The sequence below is a fragment of the Danio rerio genome, chromosome 9, assembly GCF_049306965.1.
Source record: "Danio rerio strain Tuebingen ecotype United States chromosome 9, GRCz12tu, whole genome shotgun sequence".
In the NCBI taxonomy this organism is placed as follows: domain Eukaryota; kingdom Metazoa; phylum Chordata; class Actinopteri; order Cypriniformes; family Danionidae; genus Danio; species Danio rerio.
The window spans coordinates 57,815,001-57,841,184 of NC_133184.1; the positions used below are offsets into that span (position 1 = coordinate 57,815,001).

General features: G+C 40.9%; 1 protein-coding gene across 1 annotated transcript in view; it reads left to right on the plus strand.

The window, feature by feature from the left end:
• The window catches only part of mxra5b (matrix-remodelling associated 5b), a 99,780-nt gene extending 73,885 nt beyond the window's left edge, over positions 1–25,895 (plus strand). The window contains exons 2-8 of the mRNA XM_068223702.2: positions 4,358–4,557; positions 7,668–7,871; positions 10,551–10,680; positions 14,352–14,742; positions 15,542–19,687; positions 21,495–22,395; positions 23,860–25,895. Of these exons, the coding sequence (XP_068079803.1) occupies positions 7,699–7,871; positions 10,551–10,680; positions 14,352–14,742; positions 15,542–19,687; positions 21,495–22,395; positions 23,860–25,765 (7,647 nt within the window). The 5' untranslated portion in view covers positions 4,358–4,557; positions 7,668–7,698 and the 3' untranslated portion in view covers positions 25,766–25,895. The remainder of the gene's footprint in view (positions 1–4,357; positions 4,558–7,667; positions 7,872–10,550; positions 10,681–14,351; positions 14,743–15,541; positions 19,688–21,494; positions 22,396–23,859) is intronic.
• Positions 25,896–26,184: the final 289 nt, after the last annotated feature.

A 26,184-nucleotide genomic window follows, 5' to 3' on the forward strand; every position in this document is an offset into this window, starting at 1 on the left:
TTCTGAGCAGCCCTCCTTCCTCTCTACCTCTGAAAATGCACATCACGTGACCACACACACACACACACACACACACACACACACACACAGCCATGCGCTCGAGACAGCAGGTCCAGGCAGTCAGAGGACTGCTTCAATCTTTCACTCACTTGTACTCAGTCATTTTAGCGAACACCTCAGATACTGTTGGCTGGTTCCTGTTGGTTGTGCGTCTTTTTTACCGACGCCATTATAACGACACAGATCACTGCCTATTCACGAGTCCCGCAGAAAAAGTGATTGACAGGTGGAATTATGTGTGTATCTTGCCTTTATTCATTTACTGTATGATTTGTTTATGGGTAAAACAAAGACCATGCAGGTCAGGTAGTTTAAACGGTAGACTACAAATCATTAATTGGTCATTAATTAATTAATTAATTATTCATAATCGAGAATCGAATCGTGCCTTTAGAATCAAAAATGTAATCAAATCGAGGATTTGGAGGATCGTGACACCCTTAATTTGCAAGCAATTGACAACAGTCGCAGCCAAAATAATCTTTAGTGACAAGGCAGCGCTGGCCTGATCAGGCCACTAATGATCCTGTTTACTGCTCCGAGCATCTCGCACGCAGGCCCAGGCCATCCGGTCGTCTTTATTGGTTGAGCCCTGGTGCATGTCTTTTCAATGGTATTAAAATGGACAATACCACATTAAACTTCCAGTAACAATGAACTATGCTTCTTAATCTGTTTATTTCATCTAATAAATATTGTGCTTGTGGTTATTTAGTGCATATAAACATATACAAGTACGTTAACAGACATTAAAAATGAACAATACATTTGTTCCAGTATTTATAAAAGTCAAATAAATTAACGTGATCTAATGGGGTTTTATTTCCACAGTGTTTCCTTCAAATGTTCATAAATAACCTGAGTTGATGCTACTTATCTGCCATGTCTTAGGATGTATTGGTTAAATAACTCTAAAGGTTGCCGAAGAAGAAAGATTTGCAACAAATAAATATTGAATCTAAATGATCTGCATTTGGTATTGACCTAATTTAATTCTGAACTCAAGATAATCACGCTTCTGTTCAGCATAACATCTGCATGTCTTGAGTTGTAATGCTAATTAAAGTGCTGATAAATCAGAGCAATGCCTTATTAAAGCATAAGTTGCATTATGAGGGAATGGCTTGCCATGAACGCAAATAAAAATAATACAATGGATCTTGTGTGTTAGTTTAGTGTAACATGGTTACACACACACACACACACACACACACACACACACACAGTTCTGCTGGTGCTGTTTAAAACGGTCAATAAAAGCAGCGGTCCAAGATATTTTTAACTGTGTGAATGAGTGCTGGACCAGGACCACCCCGAACCCTCCTGTTTACTGACCACACAAACACACACACACACGAACACACAGGACAACAACAATAACAACACACACAGACAGGACAACAACAATTACAAACAACACACTGACATATATGCACAAGCTTGCATACACACATTTATACATGTGTACACACACATTTACACACACACATAACGACACTCACATACACACAAACACATGTACAGTACACACAGGACAACAATAACACATGTACACATTTACATATAAACACACACACACAACAAACACATACATGCGAATATGTATACATGTACATACATACACATGCATACAAACAAACATACACGTATTAAAACACGTATCCATACATGCGCACACACACAAACACATATGCATTTATACAAACTTGCATATAAACACATACAGTATACACATACAAACACACACACTGGACATTGGAGGACCAACATACAGCATATTGTGTGTGTGTGTGTGTGTGTGTGTGTGTGTGTGTGTGTGTGTGTGTGTGCTGTATTTCACAGCCTCCTGACTGTAATAGTGAGAAATAGTTGATTGTTTTCTGTAATTATTATTAGTACAGGCTGGTGTGTGTGTGTGTGTGTGTGCAGATGGTCAGGAGACTGGACGTCAACACACACACACTCAAAATAGACCCTGCCGAACACCTCACGATCAGGGAATGCTGCTAAACTCAGTGACAAAATGCTGCAGATGTGTTTATTTTTGTACATGGAGGATGAGTTACTCTCATTGGGTCATTGTAAAGTAAAGTGGCAAGTGCTTATAATGTATGCTTTTATTTGTAAAGGTTGTCCAATTATGCAAATGTAAAGCTTTATCTCATTAACAATGCACACATCTACATACATTTCCATCATACAATTCTGAACATTTAGATGAAGCCATGGTCAAAATGCAGGATTGATCTTGTTGATCTTACAGGGGAAAAGAAACTGGTGAGGATGTTTAGTCACAATCGGCTTTCATTAGGTAACTCTACTTACTAACATGAAATAATTTACAAAGCTCTTTCAACATTTACTAATGCATTATTAACATTCAAATTTATGCTTATTAACATGGTTATAGAGCACCTATTATGCAATGATCACCTTTATAAGGGGTTTAACCAGGCCCGGATTGGCTGATCAGGAGGACCGGGAGAATTCCTGGTGGGCCGGTCTGTTTTTTTGGCCGTGAGGGCCGGCGTCCCTAGCTGCTTGCACTCTCAGCAGTCACACTTTTTTCATCTATTTATTTATTTGACCATAGCTGCACCCTTTTTTTCATTATTTTGCCGCAGCGCTGCTCTTTTTATTAATTTTCTCGCAGCCCCGTGAGCAAAATGCAGCCTGCAGGTTAACTTAACGTTAATGATGATGTAACTATCATGATTCGACCCCAAACAGCGGCACCTTAGTGAATATAAGAATTCAAATCATTAATATTAATGAATAATACACCGCTCAATGAAAATCAGATGATTCACTACATTCATAAATCTAATGTAACTTGATCCTATATCTGAAAAGGGGAGTAAAAGATTAAGTCAACACTCACGGGTCACAGATCAATATTTATGTTTTATTCGCACTGTAATAGCGCCATTGTGGACTAGTGGTAAGCACATTGCGTTTCAACGCCGCCGACTCGTGTTCGAATCACACTTATTATAATAAAATTATTATGACTTTTTTTTTCCCCCTTTTTATTGTTAAAACATATAACACTGTTAGGGCTGTTGAACATTTTAATTTCTAAATCAGCTGTTTTCTTGAAAAAGACGCAGTGGTGTCATTAGAAACTGAATTGGAATCAGTCGTGAACTGAGGTGTGCCGGTCTGGCTTGAAACTCCAGGGCTGAAAATGAGTGCCACTCCGGCCCTGGGTTTAACCCCAGTTGTGTGTCAGCAGTGTGTGAATATCCCCAGCAGACTCCGATGGTCAACAGGAATTAATTGTAATCGTTATAATCAGACTTGATATAATCAGTCTGCAGAAACACTGTGATTGACATTCTCCCTTTGTGTAGGTGTTATCAGAGGGGGGAAAGCCCCGCCCACTAGTAGCCATCTCTCCATCTCATTAGCATAAACAGCAGCCCTGAGTGGGAAGCAGCCGTCTGTTCATTAGCCATTAGAGTGTTTGAGCTGCTGAAGATAATGTCAGCATAGACTCAGAGGATTATAGATTTGAAGTTTTAGATGTCTTTTATTTCTTTTTTTATAGAAGATATTTTGAAGAATGTTGGAAACCTGTAGTCATTGACTTTTATAGTATTTGTTTCTTCCTACTATGGAAGTCAATGGTTACAGGTTTTCAACTTTATTATTATAAGAGGAGTGCAAATATTTTAGGGGCTTTTACTGTCTTTAAAAAAAAAACTTTAAAGAAGATACTTTAAAATATGTTTGGAAACCTGTAACTATTGTCTTTTATAGGGTTTTTCTTACTATGGATGTCAATGGTTACCAGTTTTCTACTTTCTTATTGCTCAGTGGAGAGTGAATCTTTGAGGAGGGGGGGGGTTCTGTCTTATTTATTTTTAAAAGAAATTATTTTGAAGAATGTTTAAAACTGCTCACCATAAGTTCAATGAACTTTCTTATTTTAAGAGGAGTGCAAATCTTTGAGGGTGTTTTTCTGACAAAGATGTTTTTAAAAATGTTGTAAACCTGTAACTACTGACTTAGTGTTTGTTTTTCCTTCTATAGAAGTCAATGGATACAGGTTTCCAACATTCTTCAGAATATCCTCTTTTGTGTTTAACAGAAGAAAGAAACAGGTTTGGAAACACTTGATGGAGAGTAATAGGCGAGTCAATTTTAAAAGGAAAAATCCTAAATGCCTCAGAAGCGTTTCTTCCCGCACAGCAGCTGTTTTTCAGAGGAGGACGGATCTTTGAGGGGGGTTTTCTGTCTTTGAGCTCCTCCTCATATGCAGGCTTGAGTTTCACAATCCCTTTTCTCTGCTCAGAGTCTCTGCGGACACTGAAGCTCCTCCAGGATCCTCATGGACTTTATTCATCACAGCACAGCTTCACCTGGAGATTAGTTTCATTTCCTCTGACTGCTGCTTTTCTCAAGTGTGAACTTCAGAGGATGCTGTGTGTGATTCTGCTGGATCTTGTGTGAAGATGAAACGAAATGAAGGTTTGGATTCACAAGAGCTTTAAGGTGAGTTCGCACATTCATTACTTTAAATGGTCAGTAAAGTTTTCTTTTGGTTTTTGTACTTGTAGAGTTCTTCTATTGATTATGAAATTGTTTATTGAGTTAGAAATATGCTTAACGTGAAGGGGATTCAGTCATAGAAGACTAAATGCTGTTTAAAATAATTATGCTTTAATTATATTGGCAACCTCCCGACCCTCTTTTTGTATGTGTTTTGGTTTGATCTGCTCAGTTTATATGAGGTTATTTATTGTATTTATTTTGTATTGTATTGTTCTTATGTTAATGCTCTGTGTGTGATATTCATCTGCATTATTTGCAAATAAGAAAATCAATAAGTTCAAATTAAAAAATAGTTATTCTATATGGTTTATATTATATTTATATTCATTTGGTGATGATGACCCGCTCATGAGTGTAAAGCGCTTTGGGTTTATGGCCATATAAATGCAGATTATATCACGTTGCACGATTATAATATGTTTTTATGTGATTTTTATTATGTCTTTGTTATTGTTTGTAATTGTAAACCTTGAGTGTCATGGATATCACTATAAAATAAGGGAAGGAATAATATAATGTGCTGTTTTATTGGTTTTGTAGTTGTAGAAATGTTTTTGATCTGTTATTAATTATGAAATTGTTTACTAAACTAGAAATATTCTTGAATGATATTTGAAGCTGAATTTACTGATAAGCCACAGATGCATAGCATGTGGGGGATCCAAAGTATTAAACTAATTCTGCACACTTGTGTTGGTGAGGAAAGACCCCTTCATATGATTTTAAAGTGTTTTGGGCTATATAAATGTGCAATATAAATGGACATGACATAATTATGATTCATTTTTTTATGTCTTTGTTATTGGTTGCAACTTGCAACACCAAGTTCATGGGTTCGATTCCCAGGTTGATTAATGACTGGTCAAATGTAAATCTTGAATGTCATGGATATAGCTTTAAAAATAAGGTAAGGGATGATTAATGTACATCACAGAATGACCAGCAGCTGTTGTGTAAGACTGAAGGGTTTATTATGCAATAACCACCGGCTGGATGTACAGTATGCTAATTATTATACAGCTGCTGGCCACAATGTTAACCCTTGTGTACTGTTCAAATTTTGTTATGTTATTGTCTGTTTTTGCCCCATTGACTTCCATTATAAGCACATTTATTGACTGCAAACCCATGACAGCAGATAATCATGCATTCTTCATTGGTGCTGGTTTCCTGTAGGGAAGAGGGACAAGTTGTCGTTTTTACTGTTGATAGATATCCTTAAAACGAACAGATTAAAACGAACATCTAAGATTTTTTATTTTAATTTTATTAGACCTTTAGTGTGGTCGGTGTTTGCCTGTCCACAGTGTCATCTGTATATTTAAATTGCACCTTAATTTTCTCTGTATTCTGATTGGCTGTCAGTGTTTTATCCTTCATCAGCTGGGAAAAATCCTTCTGTGTCGATCTCATTCCTCTCTATCTTTGTTGCTGTAGTTGTGCTAGTCGTTAACACGGTCAACTATTTTATTGTAAGATTTATCGTTGTGTTTATCGTTATCATGCTTGGTGTGAACAGGCCTTAAAGTCTGCATGAACTGGAAGCTGCGACAATTTTTTTGTCCATGTTGTGATGCAGTTCCTAGACAAACTGGCGTTACGTACAACCAAAAAACACTGTTATAGTGCCACCAGTGGCCATTCTGTGAACTGCAAAAAAATCTGCATTAAAGAGCCATGACACCCCTCACTTTCGGTTAAAGTCTACTTCAGAATTTTTTCAAAAGATGCATGAATAATGGGCGGAGCTCCGCGAGCATCGGGCAGGAGTGGGCGTGGCCAGCAGGGGAGCGAACAACTGTTGTTGTCAGTTAGCTCACAAAATGAGACACACAGAGGAGACGCATGAGTTTATAGTTTTCAAAGTTAAAATGCAAAGAAATGAACAGTGATTTAATGCCCTGCTACATTTGTTATTCGTAATTTCATACACACACAACCACAATTTATATCATTATAAAGATAAGTGTGTTCATGTAAACACTATAAATGAGGACTTCTCCCTCAATCCCCGTATCCAGCAGACTCAGTGCAGCAGGTCTCCTGACCTGTCTATTTTAACCATTAACCCTGCTGGTAATCTGGAGGATTTAGGCAAACACAGCAGCACGGCGATGTGTCTGAATGTGAACGAACTCCTGATAAAAGACAGCGTCCACCATTCTCTAATTCTCGTGCTGCTCTCCTGACAAAAATGCTTGCAGCACACACACAGCTTTGCTGTATGATCGGCCCTGACAAGATTGCGGGGGAAAACATGCAACAAACCCCGTGGATCATGGAAACAAACACATACGAGCCTTCATGAACGGCTAAATACTGTGTGCCGTGTCTCACAGCTCGGGCTTGACTCTGGCAGGACTCATGAATAATTAAGCAGCCAGCTCTTCTCATAGGATAAGAAAGCTCTGCTATGAATGAGAAACCGACGCGTCATCATTGCATTTGCAGTTCTGCGCTACGTCACCGATTTTGATCCGCCCCAAAAATCATTTTAAACCCGGAAGCTGAAATCAGCTGACAAAAGCTCAACATTATCCAGTTTTCCCCACAATTACAGCTGACAGGTGCTAACATTGTCTTAACTGATGCTCAACACACACACATCTGTTAATATAAAAAAAAGTTCTCCAGTGTGTCCTGAACCTTTAATCAGAAGATTTGATATTTTTTATCGTATTGTGACGCAGTTCTTGGAGAAACGGAATATTAAATGAGTAAACAGTGGGTGTGGCTTGTTTTCTACTGCGAGCTTATTGGATGTAGTAAAGTAGGTTTTATTCAGAAAGATGTGGAAAAGGGTTTGGGCGGAGTTATTACAACTTAGCCCCGCCCAATACCGCAGACAGACGCAATCTGAATATTTAACTGAAAACAATCAGGAAGTACATTTTCTGATTTTAATTAAAGATCACAAGGGCAAACCTTTTTATTTTCTTCTTAATGACATGCACTGATGAATTCACCACAGACCTAGCAATGTAAGATAACAAAATCAGTATGGTGGGATTTGATTTCATGTGTGCTTTAAATGTGTGTTTGTGTGTCAGTGATCGGGCCGGTGTGTGTTCTCTGCTCATCATGGGCTCTTCATGGCTCTTCCTGCTGGTTCTGCTGGTCAGTTTTGGGCTCTGCAGTGGTGTGTGCCCTCGTCAGTGCGCATGTTCTGCTCCTGCTGAAGTTCACTGCACTTTCCGCGCGCTGCTCGCCGTTCCTGCTGGCATCTCCAAACAGGTCCAGCGCATCAACTTTGGGTGAGCACTGCTAATTGTGTATGCTAATGCATGCAGTTTACAGGATATTAAAGTTAATAAAGTATTTCATATTTAGATGTTTTTTTTTAAGTGAGCATTTATGTGTGTTTATGTCTGTATTATATCATCTTTGCATCAAAAAAACAAACAACTAAATGAATGCTTAAGTCTATTTAACACCGATGCTGTAAAAACAACCTTGTGAAATTGAAAATAATCACAATAAGCTTTCACCGGAAGTTTATCGATGGCTTTAAAGCTCTTCCTGTGCACAGAGCCCATTGTCAGACACACAGCTAAAGTAGTTCTGGCAGGTTTTGAGCGCATTACAGCTCCATATCACTGCGCTGAATGATTAGTTATTTCACAACTACAACAGTCACAACAGGAGGAGGAGATGTGGAGGACACTAGTGCTGCACACAGGAAACGTTTGAGGAGGACAAACAAACTCTCAAATACATTATCTCAACTGCAACACAATCTCACAGCAATTCGTAACTTTTTCATTTAGTGGCTAATTCGTATGAATTCGTACGATCTAATTCGTACAATTTAGTACGATTTGCTCATCCCCCAATGACGGTTGGGGTTTGGGGTGGGGTTAGGTGCCACGCCTCCTTTTTAAAATCGTACCATTTCGTACGACTGAACTCGTACGAATTCATACGAATTAGCCACTGAACTGGCAAAACGTAAAATACTTACGTTTTCTCGTGAGATCAGGCTGCTCAACTGTGAATTCAGCTCTGATGATCATAGCAGTATAATGACCTACGGGGTGGGGAGATATTAGAGAATAACGCACAGCTGAGGTATAACAGACACTCCTTCACACTTAAATCAACTGGTATTGCTGGGTAGAATACATAGTAAATGAATTGAGATGCATGTTTAAATCGTCATTATAGAGCAAACAGGATTCGTAACTTTAGAATGAGATATAGTCCTTGTGAAACCGAGCCCCGGTCATCCATATCATTAAATAATACCTGAACTGAAGCATTTATTTTACTTATGTTTAGCAAAACATCACTTATACAGTACAATATTTTTGGTTATTTACATTTATTCATTTAGCAGATGCTTTTGTCCAACGTGACTTACAAATGAGTTTATAATATAGACCTTTTTCATGGCTGCTGCATGGAGGGCGCCATAGCGACCAGCGTCTTCCGGTAGAATGCCAAAAACTTCCGTGTACAGCGTGTACAACGTGTAATTTGCGCTCCGAAAATGGGTTTCAATAACGTTTTTAATGGATAACAGAGTGTTTTTGTGACACACAACTTAGAAATGTGTCTGTTAAAGCCGTTATAATCTGTCACATGTGGTTCAAGCGCGTCAGAAATACGAGAAAAACGTTCTCCTAGTTCACGTGTCTGCCGTCAGAAATACAGTGTGTGAGTGCGTTCCCGGTCTGTCAGCTGTTAGCTCAGCGGCTCTTTAACACACACACACACACACACACACACACACACAGAGAGAGAGAGAGCGCAAACCAGAGTTCTGGCATGAAACTTAGCAGGTATGAAAGTCGTGCAATTTGCAAAAATGAGCAATAAAAGTCTGTTATTGATCCTCTGCTGCTGATCTGCTGTTCATTCTAATCGTGAGCCGTTTGTGTTTTATTTCGTGTGTTGTTTTCACCACGGTTTGTGTTTTTCTGTCATTTGGAAATGACACTCGCCTGTATTTTCACTTTGTCACAGTTATTAAATCAGTGTGTCAGTGGGACAGTACAGGCTATGTGTGTGTGTTAAACGTTTTGGTGAACTACATGTGTTTGGGCTGGTTATATATGTGAAATAAAGAGAAAATGTTGACTTTAGCGATGACGAGGCTTCATTTAAACTGCAGAAGATGCCGTCTGACAACGAGGGGAAAACGCCTCACAGCAGCTGTTTTCCATCCTTTTAGATCACATTTCTGTAAATGATCAGTCCAGGAGATGCTGCTGATGGACAACAGTATTAGATAAAGAGGATAAAAGCAGGTAAAATAGATTAAAACTATCGTTTCAAAGCTGTCCAAATGTGACTGTTTACACGCATCAGCTGCCGACCGGAAGTCCTTCACATTCTCCTTGTGCATACACGCAAAGCATCATGGGTAATTTTGCGTTCCAAGAAAAAGGTCTATAGCATAGGGATAAATACTGTAATGCATGCTTGAAGGGAGACATCACCCCAAAATTAAAATGCTGTCAGTATTTACTCACCATTCACTTGTTCTAGATCTGAGTTTTTTAAACTTTAAAAAACAAACACAAGATGAGCATTTTAAACTTTAACAAGTTTCTTTCTTATATTAAAAACAAAAGAAGATATATATTTTTAAAGTAAGCCATGAGGTAATTAATTTTAATGTGAACTATCCCTTTAAATCAGGGGTTCTCAATTCCGGTCTCAAATCCCCCCACCCCCCACTCCGCCCTGCACATTTTGTATGTCTTCCTTACTTAAAACCCCTGATTCAGATCATCAGCTCCTTATAAGAGAGAGATCAATGAACTGATCCTTGTAGGTCAGATAAGAGAGGGTGCCTGAGTACCAGAATTGAGTACCACTGCTTTAAATGTACACATTCATTGAAAGTATTGTTGTTGATCATGTGTTTGTATTGTACATGTTGATCATGTAAAAGTATTGTTGGTGATCATGTGTTTGTTCATGAACAGATTTAACACCATCAGTCAGATCACAGACGCCTCTTTCAGTGGCCTTCGAAAGCTGGAGCTGCTGATGATGCACGGGAACAACGTGCAGAAGATACCAGACGGTGCTTTTCAGGATCTGGTTTCATTACAGGTAAAATCACCTGCTGATGCTCACAAGTGCTAGTTTACTGTGAGTCCTCAACAAGAGTGTAAAGGTGACATTTAAAGGGTTGGTTCACTCAAAAATGAAAAATTACTTAAATTTACTCACTCTTAAAGGAGACCTATTATGCAGGAATCACATTTATGGGGGGTTTAACCCCAGTTGTGAGGCAGCAGTGTGTGAATATCTCCACACTCTGATGGTAAACATGAATAAATTGTATTTGTTCTAATCAGACTTGATATAAAGAGTCTGCAGAAACACTGTGATTGACATTCTCCCTTTGTACGTGTCACCAGAGGGGGAAAGCCCCGCCCACTAGTGCCCATCTCTTCCTCATTAGCATAAACAGCAGCCCTGAGTGAGAAGCAGCCGTCTGTCCATTAGCCATTAGAGTGTTTGTGCTGCTGAAGATAATGTCAGCATAGACTTTTGTTATTCAAGAGGATAAATAACAGTAAAAATTACAAGTAAAGCTGTGGTCAAACTAGAGTTTGTGTACCAAATTCTGTCGTATGGCGCTGCTAAAAAGGGGCGGGATTAAACAAGATTATTAGACATTAAAGAACCAATGTTATAAATGAAATAGGGTCATATTTTGGTTGTAAGGGTCTCCAACAACAGTCTAATATTCATGCAAGGTCAAAAAACACTTTCATGGTCTTATAATCTGCATTTATTTTTACCTAATTATCCCAGCGACTCCCGTATGAATCATCCAGTGATTCATCTGTTCCCAGACCCCTCCTTAGCATGAAGCTAATCTGCGCTGATTGGACCAATGACAGTCTGTTGAGATTGGTTGACACTGACTGCCTTCACCGAGAGACAGAGTGAAATGCCCAGCAGCTAATCAGCAATATACAAGTAGTCACAGTGCATACACGCTTCATAGTGTAAGGCGTGGAGTTTTGCTGCCAGTACATGATTGTAAATACAGACGATGGACTTGAAAATACAGACGACTGACTATTTTATTGAGCAAAAACTCCCAAGAACTGGCGAGGAGATCTCCTAGCTTGTCACACTGCTCTTTTCACACACACACACACACACACACACACACACACACACACACACACACACACACACACACACACATAACCCTCCTCCGGACGACAACGCGCACACACACACATAACCCTCCTCCGGACGACAACGCGCACACACACACATAACACTCCTCCGGACGACAACGCGCACACACACACATAACCCTCCTCCGGACGACAACGCGCACACACACACATAACACCTCCGGACGACAACGCGCACACACACACATAACCCTCCTCCGGACGACAACGCGCACACACACACATAACCCTCCTCCGGACGACAACGCGCACACACACACATAACCCTCCTCCGGACGATAACGCGCGCACACACACACATAACCCTCCTCCGGACGATAACACGCACACACACACATAACCCTCCTCCGGACGACAACGCGCACACACACACACATAACCCTCCTCCGGACGACAACGCGCACACACACACATAACCCTCCTCCGGACGACAACGCACACACACACACACACACACACACACACACACACTTACACACACATATACACATTACCCTACTTCACGGAACTTAAAGCAGCGCGCGTCGCGGTTTTTTTGCACGTGATATGAGAATATAGCGAGTTAACCTGATACAGCACACGCGGTTACAAGTAACAAATCACAACTAAATACATTTGCAAGCTCGAGTAAACGAGGCAACAACTTTAATCGCACGTACTTACACTTGAGAAATGGAGGAAGAAACTGATCCATGTCCTGACATGTCCATCATTACTCTTTACTGATCCTTCCTGTAACAAACGAAGTATTCGGTGTAGCATGTAGTTTCCGGAAGTTTCCAACTGCTCAAAGCTGGGCTTATGCTGAGGTTTCATCTTTGGGTAGAGACTCAGTAATATCTATCTACAGTGTGACTTCAATTGACCGGCAGCGCGTGTGTGTGTGTGTGTGTGTGTGTGTGTTTCTGTGTTAGATGGCGGGGCTGCAGGTTTTAAATCTCCCGGGTTTGCGCGTGAATAACTTTGTTGTCACGTCATGGCGAAACACCTAATGACTCGTTATCAAGACGACTTATTGGAAGCACTATGAATCGACTGTTTTAAACACTGTACACTTACAGATTTAATAATAATAATAATTTGTATTTATATAGTGCCTTTCCAGAGCTCAAGGACACTTTACAAGGAATGCAACAAAAAGATAAACATACATGAGGTCAAATACAACAAACTGGAATTACACAAACAAGACCTAAGAGACATATGAGCAGAGGGGGAGGTGGGTCAGATTAAGTGGTCAGTTTTGCAGATCAGAAGCGAAGCATTCAGAAAATAAGTGAGTCTTAAGTAAGGATTTGAATTCAGAGATGTTATTAGCAGAGCGGAGTGAGTGTGGTAGAGAGTTCCAGAGTTTGGGTGCAATAACACTAAATGATCTGCCCCCTATTGAAGAGAGCCGTTACCGAGGAACAGCGAGAAGGCCAGAGTCAGCAGACCGTAAAGAGCGAGTTGGGGTGTAGGGGACAAGCATGTTGCAGAGATAGGAGGGTGCTAGGCTATTTAAGGATCTAAACGCAAGGAGGAGAATTTAGAATTTAACGCGGTATGCAACCGGGAGCCAATGAAGATCATACAAGATTGGGGTTATGTGAGCCGAACGTTTGGCATGAGTGAGTATTCTAGCTGCAGAGTTTTGAATATACTGTAATCTGGAGATGAGGCTGGCAGGCAGACCAATGAAAAGAGCATTACAGTAGTCGATGCGTGAGGAGGCGAATGCATGGATGACAGTCTCAGCATCCTTGCTACTGACGAAGGGACGCAGTTGTGAAATGCGACGTAAATGAAAATGCAGATTTAGTGACAGATTTAATGTGAGACTGAAAAGAGAGTGTGGAGTCAAAGATTACACCTACATTTTTTACAGAAGTAGATGTTTTAAGCCTTAGCTGGATACTTCACTTCACTTAGAGCTGTGTTACCCACTACATGGAAGGCCTTTTTCAAAAACCCATCTTTAAAAAAGCGAGCGATTTGCTCCATGTTTTAAATTTCTGTCCAGAGAGGTCATGTTTTGATCCTCAGTTGGTCTCTCGTAGGCAAATGATGCATTTTTGCAGGTCAGAGTTCACAAAGTTGAACTTTGCACTGCAGCAAACTGCGAAACTTAATGCATGACCCTGCGTTTCCGGTCTGACGCGTATAAATGAAAGTCTATGGGAAGAAAAGTCAAGTGTGACCGCAGCTTTATACCTCTTCCTAACAGGGAAAACCAGCAACAATCAAGAACATATGATTATATGCTGCTGAGGCTTTGCAGGCAAAAATGTGATTATAATGGAAGTCAATGGGGCAAAAACAGCACCAACAGAACCGAAGGGGAGTCAATTTTAGTGTATTGAGCTTTTGAAAATTCTCAAAGCATTTTCCCAAAATATGTCAAAACAAGATGCGTCACCAAAAATCATCCCTGCTGAAACAGAGAGAAAGTTGTGGCTAAATTAAGACTCTAAATCAGCCCAGAATGGATAAAAATAACCCAATAGCACACAAGGGTTAACAACAACCTTATTGTAAAGTCTGACCATAATGACTCTTGTTTTCTCCTGTTTCTTTCTGCAGGTTTTAAAAATGAGCTACAATAAGCTGACAGTCATCACCGATCGCACCTTCTCTGGTCTGACGGGCATTATCAGACTCCATCTGGACCACAACCACATCTCCTCCATCCACCCGCAGGCATTCCTGGGCCTGACGTCTCTGCGTCTGCTGCACCTTGAGGCCAATCGTCTCCAGCAGCTTCATCCGCACACCTTCAGCACGTTCTCAGTGCTGCGGCGGTTCCCCGTGTCCACACTGAAGCACCTGCACATCTCTGATAACCTGCTGCAGACGCTGTCCCGGAGCGTGCTGGAGAACACACCTCAGCTGGAGACCCTACTGCTGACGGGGAACCCCTGGAGCTGTGACTGCCGCATGCGCTGGCTGCAGGACTGGAGCGCTCGACATCCAGGTCAGACATGATCATATTGTAATGGCGATCTACTTCTTCAAGTTCTTCACCGTTTCCATAGGGACTCGGCACAAAGGATTTGACGCGCAAAACCACAAACTTGCAATGCAACAGTTTACTTTTCGTTTGTCGAGAACAACAATAATCCAAATACAAACAAAAGAACTATGTACACTTTACCAAGCTTCCACATAAATATGGTTTTAGAACGGTCAAAAGACTGTCTACGATCAAGCCCCTTCCTCCTTTCTAATCCTTTTTTCCTGTTGCTTACGCATACATATGACGTATAACATTACTGAACACATAAAACATCATGCACATAATATAATATCACTAAATAAACATATTAAATACTGTATCAAATAGCAATAACTTTGTATCTTAATACAAATAATATAATATTATAGAAAAATATTACAAAAATTAAAAAGACAAATCTCTTAGTGCTCTTTATGGCTCTAACACGTATGCTGTCATGAGATTGCAGTCAATAAATTTGATTATAATGGAAGTCAATGGGTCAAAAACAGCACCAACATAACCAAAGGAGAGTCCATTTGCACAGAGTGTTTTGAGAATTTACCCAAAATGTGAGTCAAAACAGGATTGGTCACTAAAAATCATCCCATTTGCTGAAACAGAAAGTTGAGGCCTTATGAAGACTCAAAATCAGCCCAGAGTGGATGAAAACAGACCAACAGCACACAAGAGTTAAAATAAAATGCATAAAAATAAAAGTCTTCAAAATAAACTGCATTTATAACACTGAGTCTTCTGTATTGTTCTGTATTCCTAGGTGTGATGAAATGCAAGAAGGACAGGACATTTACCAGCGGTCAGCTTTGTCCACTCTGTGCGTCTCCTAAACACCTCAAAGCAGCGGACATGTTGGATCTGAAGCAGCTCGTCTGTTCTGGACCATCGATAATCTCTCCAGGAAGAAACATCTCTGAGGAGGACACCAGTGAACTCCTGCCCATCGACAGAATCAAGCCAGCTTTTGGGAACGTCTCCTTTACGCTCTCTGATGAACACGGCACTAAAGTAGACCTGATCTGCCAAATATTACAACCACAAGACTCCACCACAATCAGCTGGAATCACACGAAATCTCTGCAGATCGCGGCTAATGTGACGCTAGTGTTAGATGTGGAGTGTCCAGTGAGCAGAGACGACTATGAAAGCTTCTGGAGGCTGCTTGCGTATTACAGTGAAGCGCCTGTGCATCTTAGAAGAGAAATCATGCTCCGCAGAGAGCCGGCGTTGAGTTATCGATACAGGCAGGATGCTGAAAAAGACGGGTTTTTTTACACCTCGCTCAAAGCTAACGTTTTAGCCCATCCGTCTTGGCTCATGCAGTCTTTAATAAGCATCAAGCTAAACAGGCCGTATTCCACGTCCAAAAGCGTGAGGCTAATCCTGAGCACGCAGTTGACTGCAAACGCAGATGAGGAGAACGTCAGATCTTGGGTTATGATTGAAAACGATAATAAAACCCAGACCAGTTTTGCGAGTGTTGTCGGTGGCGTGGCTGAAATGCACTGTCGTGTTCAAAGCTCTGGAAATGCAGTGATTTACTGGATGCTTCCCAATGGGTCGAAGGTTAAATCTGCGTTTAGCTCTGTTGATGGTAGAGTTAGCATCTCTAGCAGTGGTAAACTTAACATTAAGACAATTGAGCACAGAGATTCTGGTGTTTATTACTGCATTGCTGAAGTTGACGGAGACGTTGATGTTCTGCCTTTTCGTTTATCAGTAATCGAGTCTTCAAATCCTCTTCCCAATCAAGAAGTTGGGAATTCTTTAAGCAGATTTATCGGTCAGTCTGCGTTTTTGACTTGTCTTACTAAGGCATCACCAGATGCTGAAATAAATTGGGTGCTCCCTGATGGAAATGTGCTGAACGCAAAAGCAAACACATCCAGAGCTTTGCTCTTCCCCAATGGGACTTTATACATTCCTGTTTGCCAGCTTAATGATAATGGATATTATAAGTGTGTGGCGATGAATAACCACGGTGTGGATGTGTTTTCCACCAAACTAACAGTCATAAGGCGGAAGTTAATCCAGCCGCTGAGACAGTATCCCATCATCAGGCCACAGTCGGCCGCAGGAGTCTCCACTAAAGTAAAAGCATTTCTGGAGGACATGGAAGAAGCTTCTGGAGATATTTCTGAAACTCGATTAACACCGACTCGAAGAAGGCGTCCAAATGCACGTAGGTTTGGGAACATTCGACATAGACGGCCCTTTAGGAACAGAGCTGGTTTACCAAACCAAAGACCAGTTAATACCAAAAATAAAATCGACCCTCAGAAATGGGCTGATCTTTTATCCAAAATCAGAGCGAAAACATCAGAAAGCAACAAAAGTCTACAGTCGGGATTAATCGACAACACTGAAAGCTCTTCAGGAGACTCTGGACCACAGGAGAAGACTTTCAACACGGATGTTTACCACACACCTCAAATTAAAGAACGTGATGATGATAACATTTACCGAACCACACCTTCACAATTACACACTACTAGATCAAACCAAGTGCTTTACATCTCACATCCCACATCTGCACCTCATTATGTTACGACACATGTACAAGACAGACACGCGAGCACTGTAAATGCTGAAAATAACCAAATATACTCCGAGTCTGTCATCAGTCCAGAGTTAGAGACAGAAAATGAGCTTAATTTGCCTGGCGTCAAGTCTCAGATCGGGGGTTTTGATTCTGGAGGGATCGACAGAAATGTGTTTGCAACAGCAAGCAGTGTTAGATTGAGTTCTGCACCAAATTCAACACAATCGAGAGGGAGGGATAGATGGAGATTTGGAGGTAGGCGACGGATAAAATTTCGAAGGCCAATCTCAAACCTTCCTACAAGCAGAGTATGGTCAACATCAACAACTGCAAGAGTAACTCTGAAAACAGATGACCAAGATGCATCAATCTATCCAACAACTCCATCCAAAGTTCCATCAGTCAGTCAGACTATTCCAGTTACATTGCATGTTTACTCTACTACCTTATCTAGAGGTATTCCAATCAATCCAACTCAATCGTCTCACATTTATCCTACAAAACACAACGAGTTAACAAATGAAGTTGAGGAGAATATTAATCACAAAGTGAAGGAAAGTAACTTCCAACAAACTCAGCAAGTGATGCCAAACTCGAGGTTTCACCCCACAATATCAACAAATGCATCTGCGGTTTTGAGGTTAGCAAATGAAGACTTTAATTCTTTAGAGAAAGAGGAGCAGGACGGTAGCTTTGCATCTGCAGAGGAGATGGATGAGTATATAGTTCCCACGAGAAAACATCCAACATCTCGACTTGGCGCTAAAACCGTCCCACTGACAACTCCTCGGCTGGAGTTCACAAGCAGGCTTTCTGCAGACATACCGAAGATGGATCCAACAGAGATCAGCGTTACTGTACACACAGACAGACTGGATGACTTCCACTTACCTGAATCACATTTTAGAGATGTTTTGAGAGAGAACAAATCTGTGGACTTTACTAGTGCAAGAGAGGGTGTTACTTCTACTGAAGAGTCTGTAGTCTCCTCCATACTACAATCTCAAACCTATCCTCTTTCAAACCCAAATCAAAGCTTCAAAGAGGAAGAATCCATACCTTTATTAACAACATCCACCCAAAAACAATCTGTAGTATCTGTTGGAACTCAAATCAAGTCTTTAGATGCAAATTTGCCAAACGTCTTATATGAAAGTGTTACTTCTACAGAAGAATCTGTAGTCTCCTCCATACCACAAACTCAAAACTATCCTCTTGCAAAACAAAATCAAAGCTTTAAAGAATCAGTGCCTTCATTTACAACAACATCAACTCCAAAACAATCCAGAATATCTGTTGGAACTCAAATCAAGACTTTAGACAGAGATATACCAATGAAAGTGTTAAATAAAAGCATTACTTCCTCCATACTATCTCAAAACCCTCCTCTTTTAAAACCAAATCAAAGCTTCACAGAAGAAGAATCAATACCTTTATTATCATCAACTCCAAAACCATCTATAAAATCTGTTGGAACTCAAATCAAGACCTTAGACACAAGTTTACCAGTTAAAGTGTTGAATAAAAGTATTATTTTACAACAATCTCAAAACTATCTCCTTTCAACACCAAATCAAAGATTAGAAGAAGAATCAATATCTGTATTAACTTCAAATCAATCCATAATAGCTGTTGAAACTCAAACAGAGTCTTTACATGCAAGTTCTCCAATGCCCACGTTTACTACTCATAAAGAAACCAATGAGATTGCTTTCTTACAACCAGACTTGGATTCTAAGGTGGGCCAAAGGAACAGATTAATCCCCGAACTTGAACTTACAACATCAGTTAACACTCCACCTGCAACTACCAGCATGATTCCCAATACAACCGAATTCATGAGAACAACACCACCATTAACTACATCTACATTATACTCTACTACTACATCTACTACTACTCCTGTTGTAAAGTTAGCACCCAGGTATCCCTTACCGGACAACCGAATCCCAATTTACTCCAAAAATCCAGGAACAAACTACATAGGGGGAAGAATTCCTAGTACTAATCATAGGTATCCATACTATCACAGTAGAAATATTAAACCCAATATTGACAGAACGCCATCTCTGACCACTTCACCTGTGGATCTAAGCATCATCAGATCAACTATAACACCTAAAACACTTACTAGATTGAGGATTTCAAGTTTCACAACTGCAAGCACCACTCAACCAAACAACCAAATTCAGATCCAGGATTCAATGAACAGACAGTTGAATTTTCCAGTCCTGCAGATGAGAGCCAGGATTACAGATGATAAACTTCACACAGTGTCTGTGAATGCTGGGACGGATGTGCAGTTACCGTGCAATTCTGTGGGGGAGCCGAGACCACTCTTAACTTGGACTAAAGTCTCAACAGGTAACTTTCTTACAGGACACATAAGACATTCATCTCATCACGTTAAAGTGGGTTCCATGTAGAAATGGCCGTATATGGCTATATATGCAAATGACATGAGACCCTGAACCACATAACCAATCAGAAGAATCAGTTTTCTGAAAAATCCTGCTTAAAGATGTCCAGATTACATTTTCACCAATGTATATTATTAATCAAATCAGTTTTTAAATATTGAGGAAATGGGAAATTATAAAGATGTAATATCTTCAGGGAATATGATCTTTACAGCATATCGGGGCATATCTTGTAGTAAGTTAGAGGGGTAAATTGCAGTTATCGAGATCCCATTGAACCATGTGAGATGTCACAACGAGATTTTGTTGGCAAGATGGTGGAAATACCAGAGAACATTTCACTAAAAGTGATGGTTGGGTTTAGGTTTGGAGAAGATGTAGACGTTAATGACTTGGTTGGGTTTAGGGTTAGGGAAGGTGTAGACCAGGGTTATTCAATTGGTGGCCCGCGGGCCCAACCCGGCCCCCGAGGCAGTTTGTTCCAGCCCTCCAAATAGTGTGACCAAGACATCAAAAATACATTTGAAATGATTATTCTTCAGACTATAATTGTCAAGCAAAATCTATAATAGTTGCATCCCTAATTGTTATGCAGTTCATAACATAACATAACATAACATATGAATGTGTGTTAATGTAGAAAAAGCCATACTTCAGCAATGCACTGCTTTTGTTGTGCTCTGAAATACAACATTTGAATGTTTGTAAAAAAAATAATAATAATATAGTCAGTTGGACAATGCAGTGATATTATGTTGTTTAAAAATACAATATATTCACATTTTAATGTAAAAAAAAGCCACATGGGAGTCTTTATGAGCACAAATACAGCATATGGGCTCTTATATGCAGTTGTGTCATCACTCATATAGCAAGTCATATCTCTCCGGCCCTTCGTTTGGGATGCTCTTCATGAACTGACCCCCATGACAAACGAATTGAATAGCCCTGGTGTAGACGTTAATAACTTGTGATGGTTGGGTTTAGGTGTAGACATTAATAACTTATGTACAATGCCATCTTGCCGACAACCTAGTTTGGGCATGTGGGTCTCCATAACTTCAAGTTACAGCTCTACTACAAGTTACGTCCTCTTCATGTTACTTCGCCGTCTTGCCGTTTAAAGACAGACCCAACTCGTTTTTATGGCTATTGCCAAATAAATACCTAAAAAACATAACGCATGTTTTCTTTTTTTTTTTTTTTCACATATATTTAACATATGTATATTCAACAAATTTGCAAAAATGGGCATGTACATTTTTTTTTTTTTCAACCATAAAAACGTGTACATGTTCAAATGTATTAGCTATATTTCTTGTGTTCATATGTGGTCATACGTTTCATAAATGTCAAATCCAATTATTAACTTGTGTCATGTTTGCTTGTATTTGTATACATCAGATTTCTGTAGGTGTGGATATTTGTAGCTTGTATGTGTCGAGACTTTCACTTACATTTTATTTTTTTTAGCCTAATGCACTACAAAAGATGCTTTTCTTACTTTTCCAAATATCTAAAAACTCCGAAATCAAGAAGCTTCTGCATTATAACCAATCAGTTTTATTAAACTGTTCAAGTCAAATAATCTGCCAAAGGGATAAGCAAAATAATTTAATGTCAAAAGGAAAAGCAAGATTATTTTTTTACCCCTTGGCAGATTATTTGGGAAACAATATACAGGAGGGGGTAAATAATTTGACTTCAACTCTATATTAATCATTTAATAGATATTTATACATTGTCCACAGGAGCCGTGATGTCAACCAACACCAAAGTCCAGCGGTTTGAGGTCCACCCCAATGGCACTTTTACCATCAGAAACGTCCATCTTCAGGACCGCGGTCAGTATCTCTGCAGCGCTAGCAATGCTCACGGCACAGATAAGATGATGGTGACGCTAGTGGTGTTGGCTCACGTTCCCAGGATGACGAGTCCACGCCATCAAGACGTAACGGTGTATATAGGAAACACTGCACTCCTGCAATGCCAAGCACAAGGACTCCCAATCCCCAACATCAGCTGGATGCTTCCGGACCGCTCAATGCTGCGAAGTGTTAGCAACACCCAACAGAAGATCATGCTATTGGCTAACGGCACGCTTCAAATCAAGCAGACTAATTATTTAGACACGGGTGTTTATAAATGCATAGCGAGCAACGCAGCTGGAGCCGACATGCTTTCTGTGAGGCTTCAGATTACAGCATTGGCTCCAGTTATTCAAGAGCAGCGCTGGGAAAACTATACGCTTTCTGATGGCCATGCTGCGCTAATTCATTGCACTGCTAACGGTGCACCAAATCCAACGGTCCGTTGGGTTACATCTTCAGGCATGCAGCTTCGGCCGTCTCAGTTTGTGAACAGCAACTTATTCGTGTTTCCCAATGGGACGCTGTTTATCCGTAACCCCACAGTGAAGGATTCTGGGATTTATGAGTGCGTGGCGGTCAGTTCAGTGGGCATGGCTAAAAGGAGCGTCAATCTGCAGGTGAAGAGGAACTCTGGCTCCGCACGCATTTTGTCCACTTCTGCACACAGCACTGACGTCCATTATGGAGATCAGCTGAGTCTCAACTGTTCGGCGTCTGGAAGTCCCACTCCCAGGATCATCTGGAGGACGCCGGCGAAAAAACTGGTTGATTCATATTACAGGTATTTGTACATTACCATGCAGAGCTGTGCTTTGCAGCTTTAATTGTTCTAAACATCGATTAGAAGATTTATCAAAATCTTCACTTACTTCTGAAGTAACTGAATTTATATTCAACAGCAGACCTTGATCTGTTTGTTTTTAAACAGTAGATGCTGCTCTAGGATAGTTACTATCTGCAGACAGTGCTTTAGACTAGTTTTAAACAGTAGACTATGATTCTTAGATGTTTTTAAAAGCAAATACCGCTCTAGGACAGTTTTTAAACAGCAGATGGTGCTCTAGGGTATTTTAAACAGTTGATGGCGCTCTAGGATAGTTTTTAAACTGCAAATGGCGCTCTAGGGGAGTTTAAACAGCAGATGGTGCTTTAGGATAGTTTTTTTTTACTGCAGATGCCGCTCTAGGGGAGTTTAAACTCCAGATGGCGCTCTAGGACAGTTTTTAAACAGCAGATGGTGCTCTAGGATAGTTTTTTTTACTGCAGATGCCGCTCTAGGGGAGTTTAAACAGCAGATGGTGCTTTAGGATGTTTTTTTACTGCAGATGCCACTCTAGGGGAGTTTAAACAGCAGATGCTGCTCTAGAGTAGTTTTTAAACCACAGGTGGCACTCTTGAATAGTTTTTAAACTGCAGATGGCATCCTAGGATAGTTTTCAATGGAAGACGGGGCTCTAGGATAGTTTTTAAAAAGTAGATGTCGCTTTAGAATAGTTTTTAAACAGTAGATGGCACTTGATAGATTTTGAACAGCACATGGCATTCTGGAATAGTTTTTAAATGGCAGATGGTACTCAAGGATAGTTTTTAAACAGTAGATGATGCTCTAAGATAGTTTTTAAACCGTAGATGGCGCTTTAGGATAGTTTTTAATCGGTAGAAGATGCTCTAGGATAGTTTTTAAACCGTAGATTGCGCTTTAGGATAATTTTTAAATAGCACATGGCATTCTGGGATAGTTTTTAAATGGCAGATGCTGCTCAAGGATAGTTTTTTAACTGCAGATAGTGCTCTAGGGAAGTGTTAAAACAGTAGATGATGCTCTGATCATTTTTAAACTGCAGAAGGCTCTCTGATAGTTCTTAAACAGGAGATGGCGCTCTATAATAGTTTTTAAACAGTAGAAGATGCTCTAGAATAGTTTTTAAACGGCTGATGTCGCTCTAGGATAGTTTTTAAACTGCAGATGGCCTTTCGAGGATAGTTTTTAAACAGCAGATGTTGCTCTTGGATAGTTTTTAAACAGTAGATGTTGCTCTAGGATAGTTTTCAAACTGCAGATGGTGCTCAAGAATAGTTTTTTAACAGCAGATAGTGCTCTAGGATAGTGTTTAAACAGTAGATGATGCTCTGTTTGTTTTTAAACTGCGGATGGTGCTCTAATAGTTTATATATATGATGTAAATAACACCTTCCTAGTCTACCAATATACACATCTGATCTATCTCTATATTGGTGATTTCAGCTTTGACCGCAGAATGAAGGTGTTGTCTAACGGCACTCTCACCATCACATCAGTGACCGAGCAGGACGAGGGCGAATATCTCTGTGCTGCCAGAAATAATGCTGGAGACGACTACGTTCTCCTCAAAGTCACCGTGATGATGAAAGCAGCTAAAATCGACCACAAATCTCTGAGCGAGCACAAGGTGTTGTACGGCGGAGAGCTGAAAGTGGACTGCATCGCTTCAGGACTTCCCAATCCGGAGGTCAGCTGGAGTCTCCCAGACGGCACCATGATCAACAGCGTCCTGTCATCTGATAAAAACACAATTAGAGCTAAGAGGTACGTGATGTTCGATAACGGCACGCTGTATTTAAACGAAGTAGGAATGAAAGAGGAAGGTGACTACACATGCTACGCCAAAAACCAAATGGGAAAGGATGAAATGAAAGTCCACATTAAGGTGTTAGCAGATGCACCCGTTATTCGAAATAATGCCTATAGTGTCATCAAAGTTACGTATGGAGAAACGGCCATCTTGAACTGCAGCGCTAAAGGAGAGCCGACTCCTGTGATCACCTGGATATCTCCGGATAAGAAGGTCATAGTGCCAATGACAAATAAATACCAGATCTCCAACGATGGCACTTTGCACATACACAAAACACAGAAGATCAACTCTGGGAATTACACCTGCATGGCCAGGAGTGTTGTGGGAATTGATAGGAAGGTGGTTTTAGTTGAAGTCCTTGTTTTTCCGCCGGTCATTAATGGATTTGAGCATCCTGGGATTATCCGTAAGACTGCTGTGAGAGATCAACGTGTGCTTTTTGATTGTAAAGCAAATGGAAACCCGTTCCCAAGAATTATATGGCTGTTTCCCAATAACGTTGTGCTTCCAGCACCATACTACGGCTCTCGAATTACAGTTCACCGTAACGGTACACTAGACATTCATGCTGTTCGCATGAGCGACTCCGTTGAGCTCATTTGCATTGCACGAAATGAATTTGGAGAAACCAAACTACATGTTAAACTAGAGGTGACGGAGGATATTATAAAGCCACAATTAAGAAATTCCCCTACAGACTCAATCCAATTGACCATTGGAAAACCAACCACTCTAAACTGTTCAATCGAAGGAAATCCTGCTCCACAAATCACCTGGACTCTCCCTAACGGGACGTCTCTTTATCAGGGAACCACTTTTTCCCGGTTTCACCATCGATCAGATGGAGCTCTGCTCATTAAGGAGCCGTCATCTTCTGATGCAGGACTTTATCGATGTGTTGGACGCAACAGCGGCGGATTTGTTGAACGAAACGTAACACTGGTGTCCAACAGAAAGCCCGAGATCACCAATCAATACAGCTCTCTCCTCAGCATCATCAATGGAGAAGATCTGCATCTGGATTGTGTATCAGATGCTCATCCTCCACCCAAACTCACATGGACGCTCCCGAGCGGAGTCGTCCTGAGCAGAGCGCAGTCATCCGGGCGTCATTCAGTGCTGAACAACGGCACTCTGAGCATCCACAGGACATCAGTGTACGATAGAGGAACATACCGCTGCCAGATCTCCAATGATCACGGCTCCTCCAGTTTATCAGTGTCTGTCATCGTAATCGCGTATCCTCCTCGTATAACCAGCGGGCCGGCGGCGGTTACGTATGGGCGTGTGGGTGTAGCGCTCACGCTGGATTGCAGGTCTTTAGCTTCACCGCGGGCAGAGGTGGTCTGGCAGATGCCCGACGGGCTGCAGCTGAAGGTGGATGTCCAGCCTCGGCTCTATGGGAATAAACATCTGCATCCGCAGGGGGTGCTGCAGATCCACAGCCCGTCCAGCAGAGACAGCGGCGTTTATAAGTGCACCGCCAAAAACGTGCTGGGCAGCGACAGCCGATCCACTTATGTTTATGTGTTCTGATGCAAACAGACATAGACACGACCAGAAAACTGAGATACAGACACGCCCAGAAAAACTGAGATACAGACACGCCCAGACAACTGAGATACAGACACGCCCAGACAACTGAGATACAGACACGCCCAGACAACTGAGATACAGACACGCCCAGAAAACTGAGATACAGACACGCCCAGAAAACTGATATACAGACATGCCCAGAAAACTGAGATACAGACACGCCCAGAAAAACTGATATACAGACACGCCCAGACAACTGAGATACAGACACGCCCAGAAAACTGATATACAGACATGCCCAGAAAACTGAGATACAGACACGCCCAGAAAAACTGATATACAGACACGCCCAGACAACTGAGATACAGACACGCCCAGAAAACTGAGATACAGACACGCCCAGAAAACTGAGATACAGA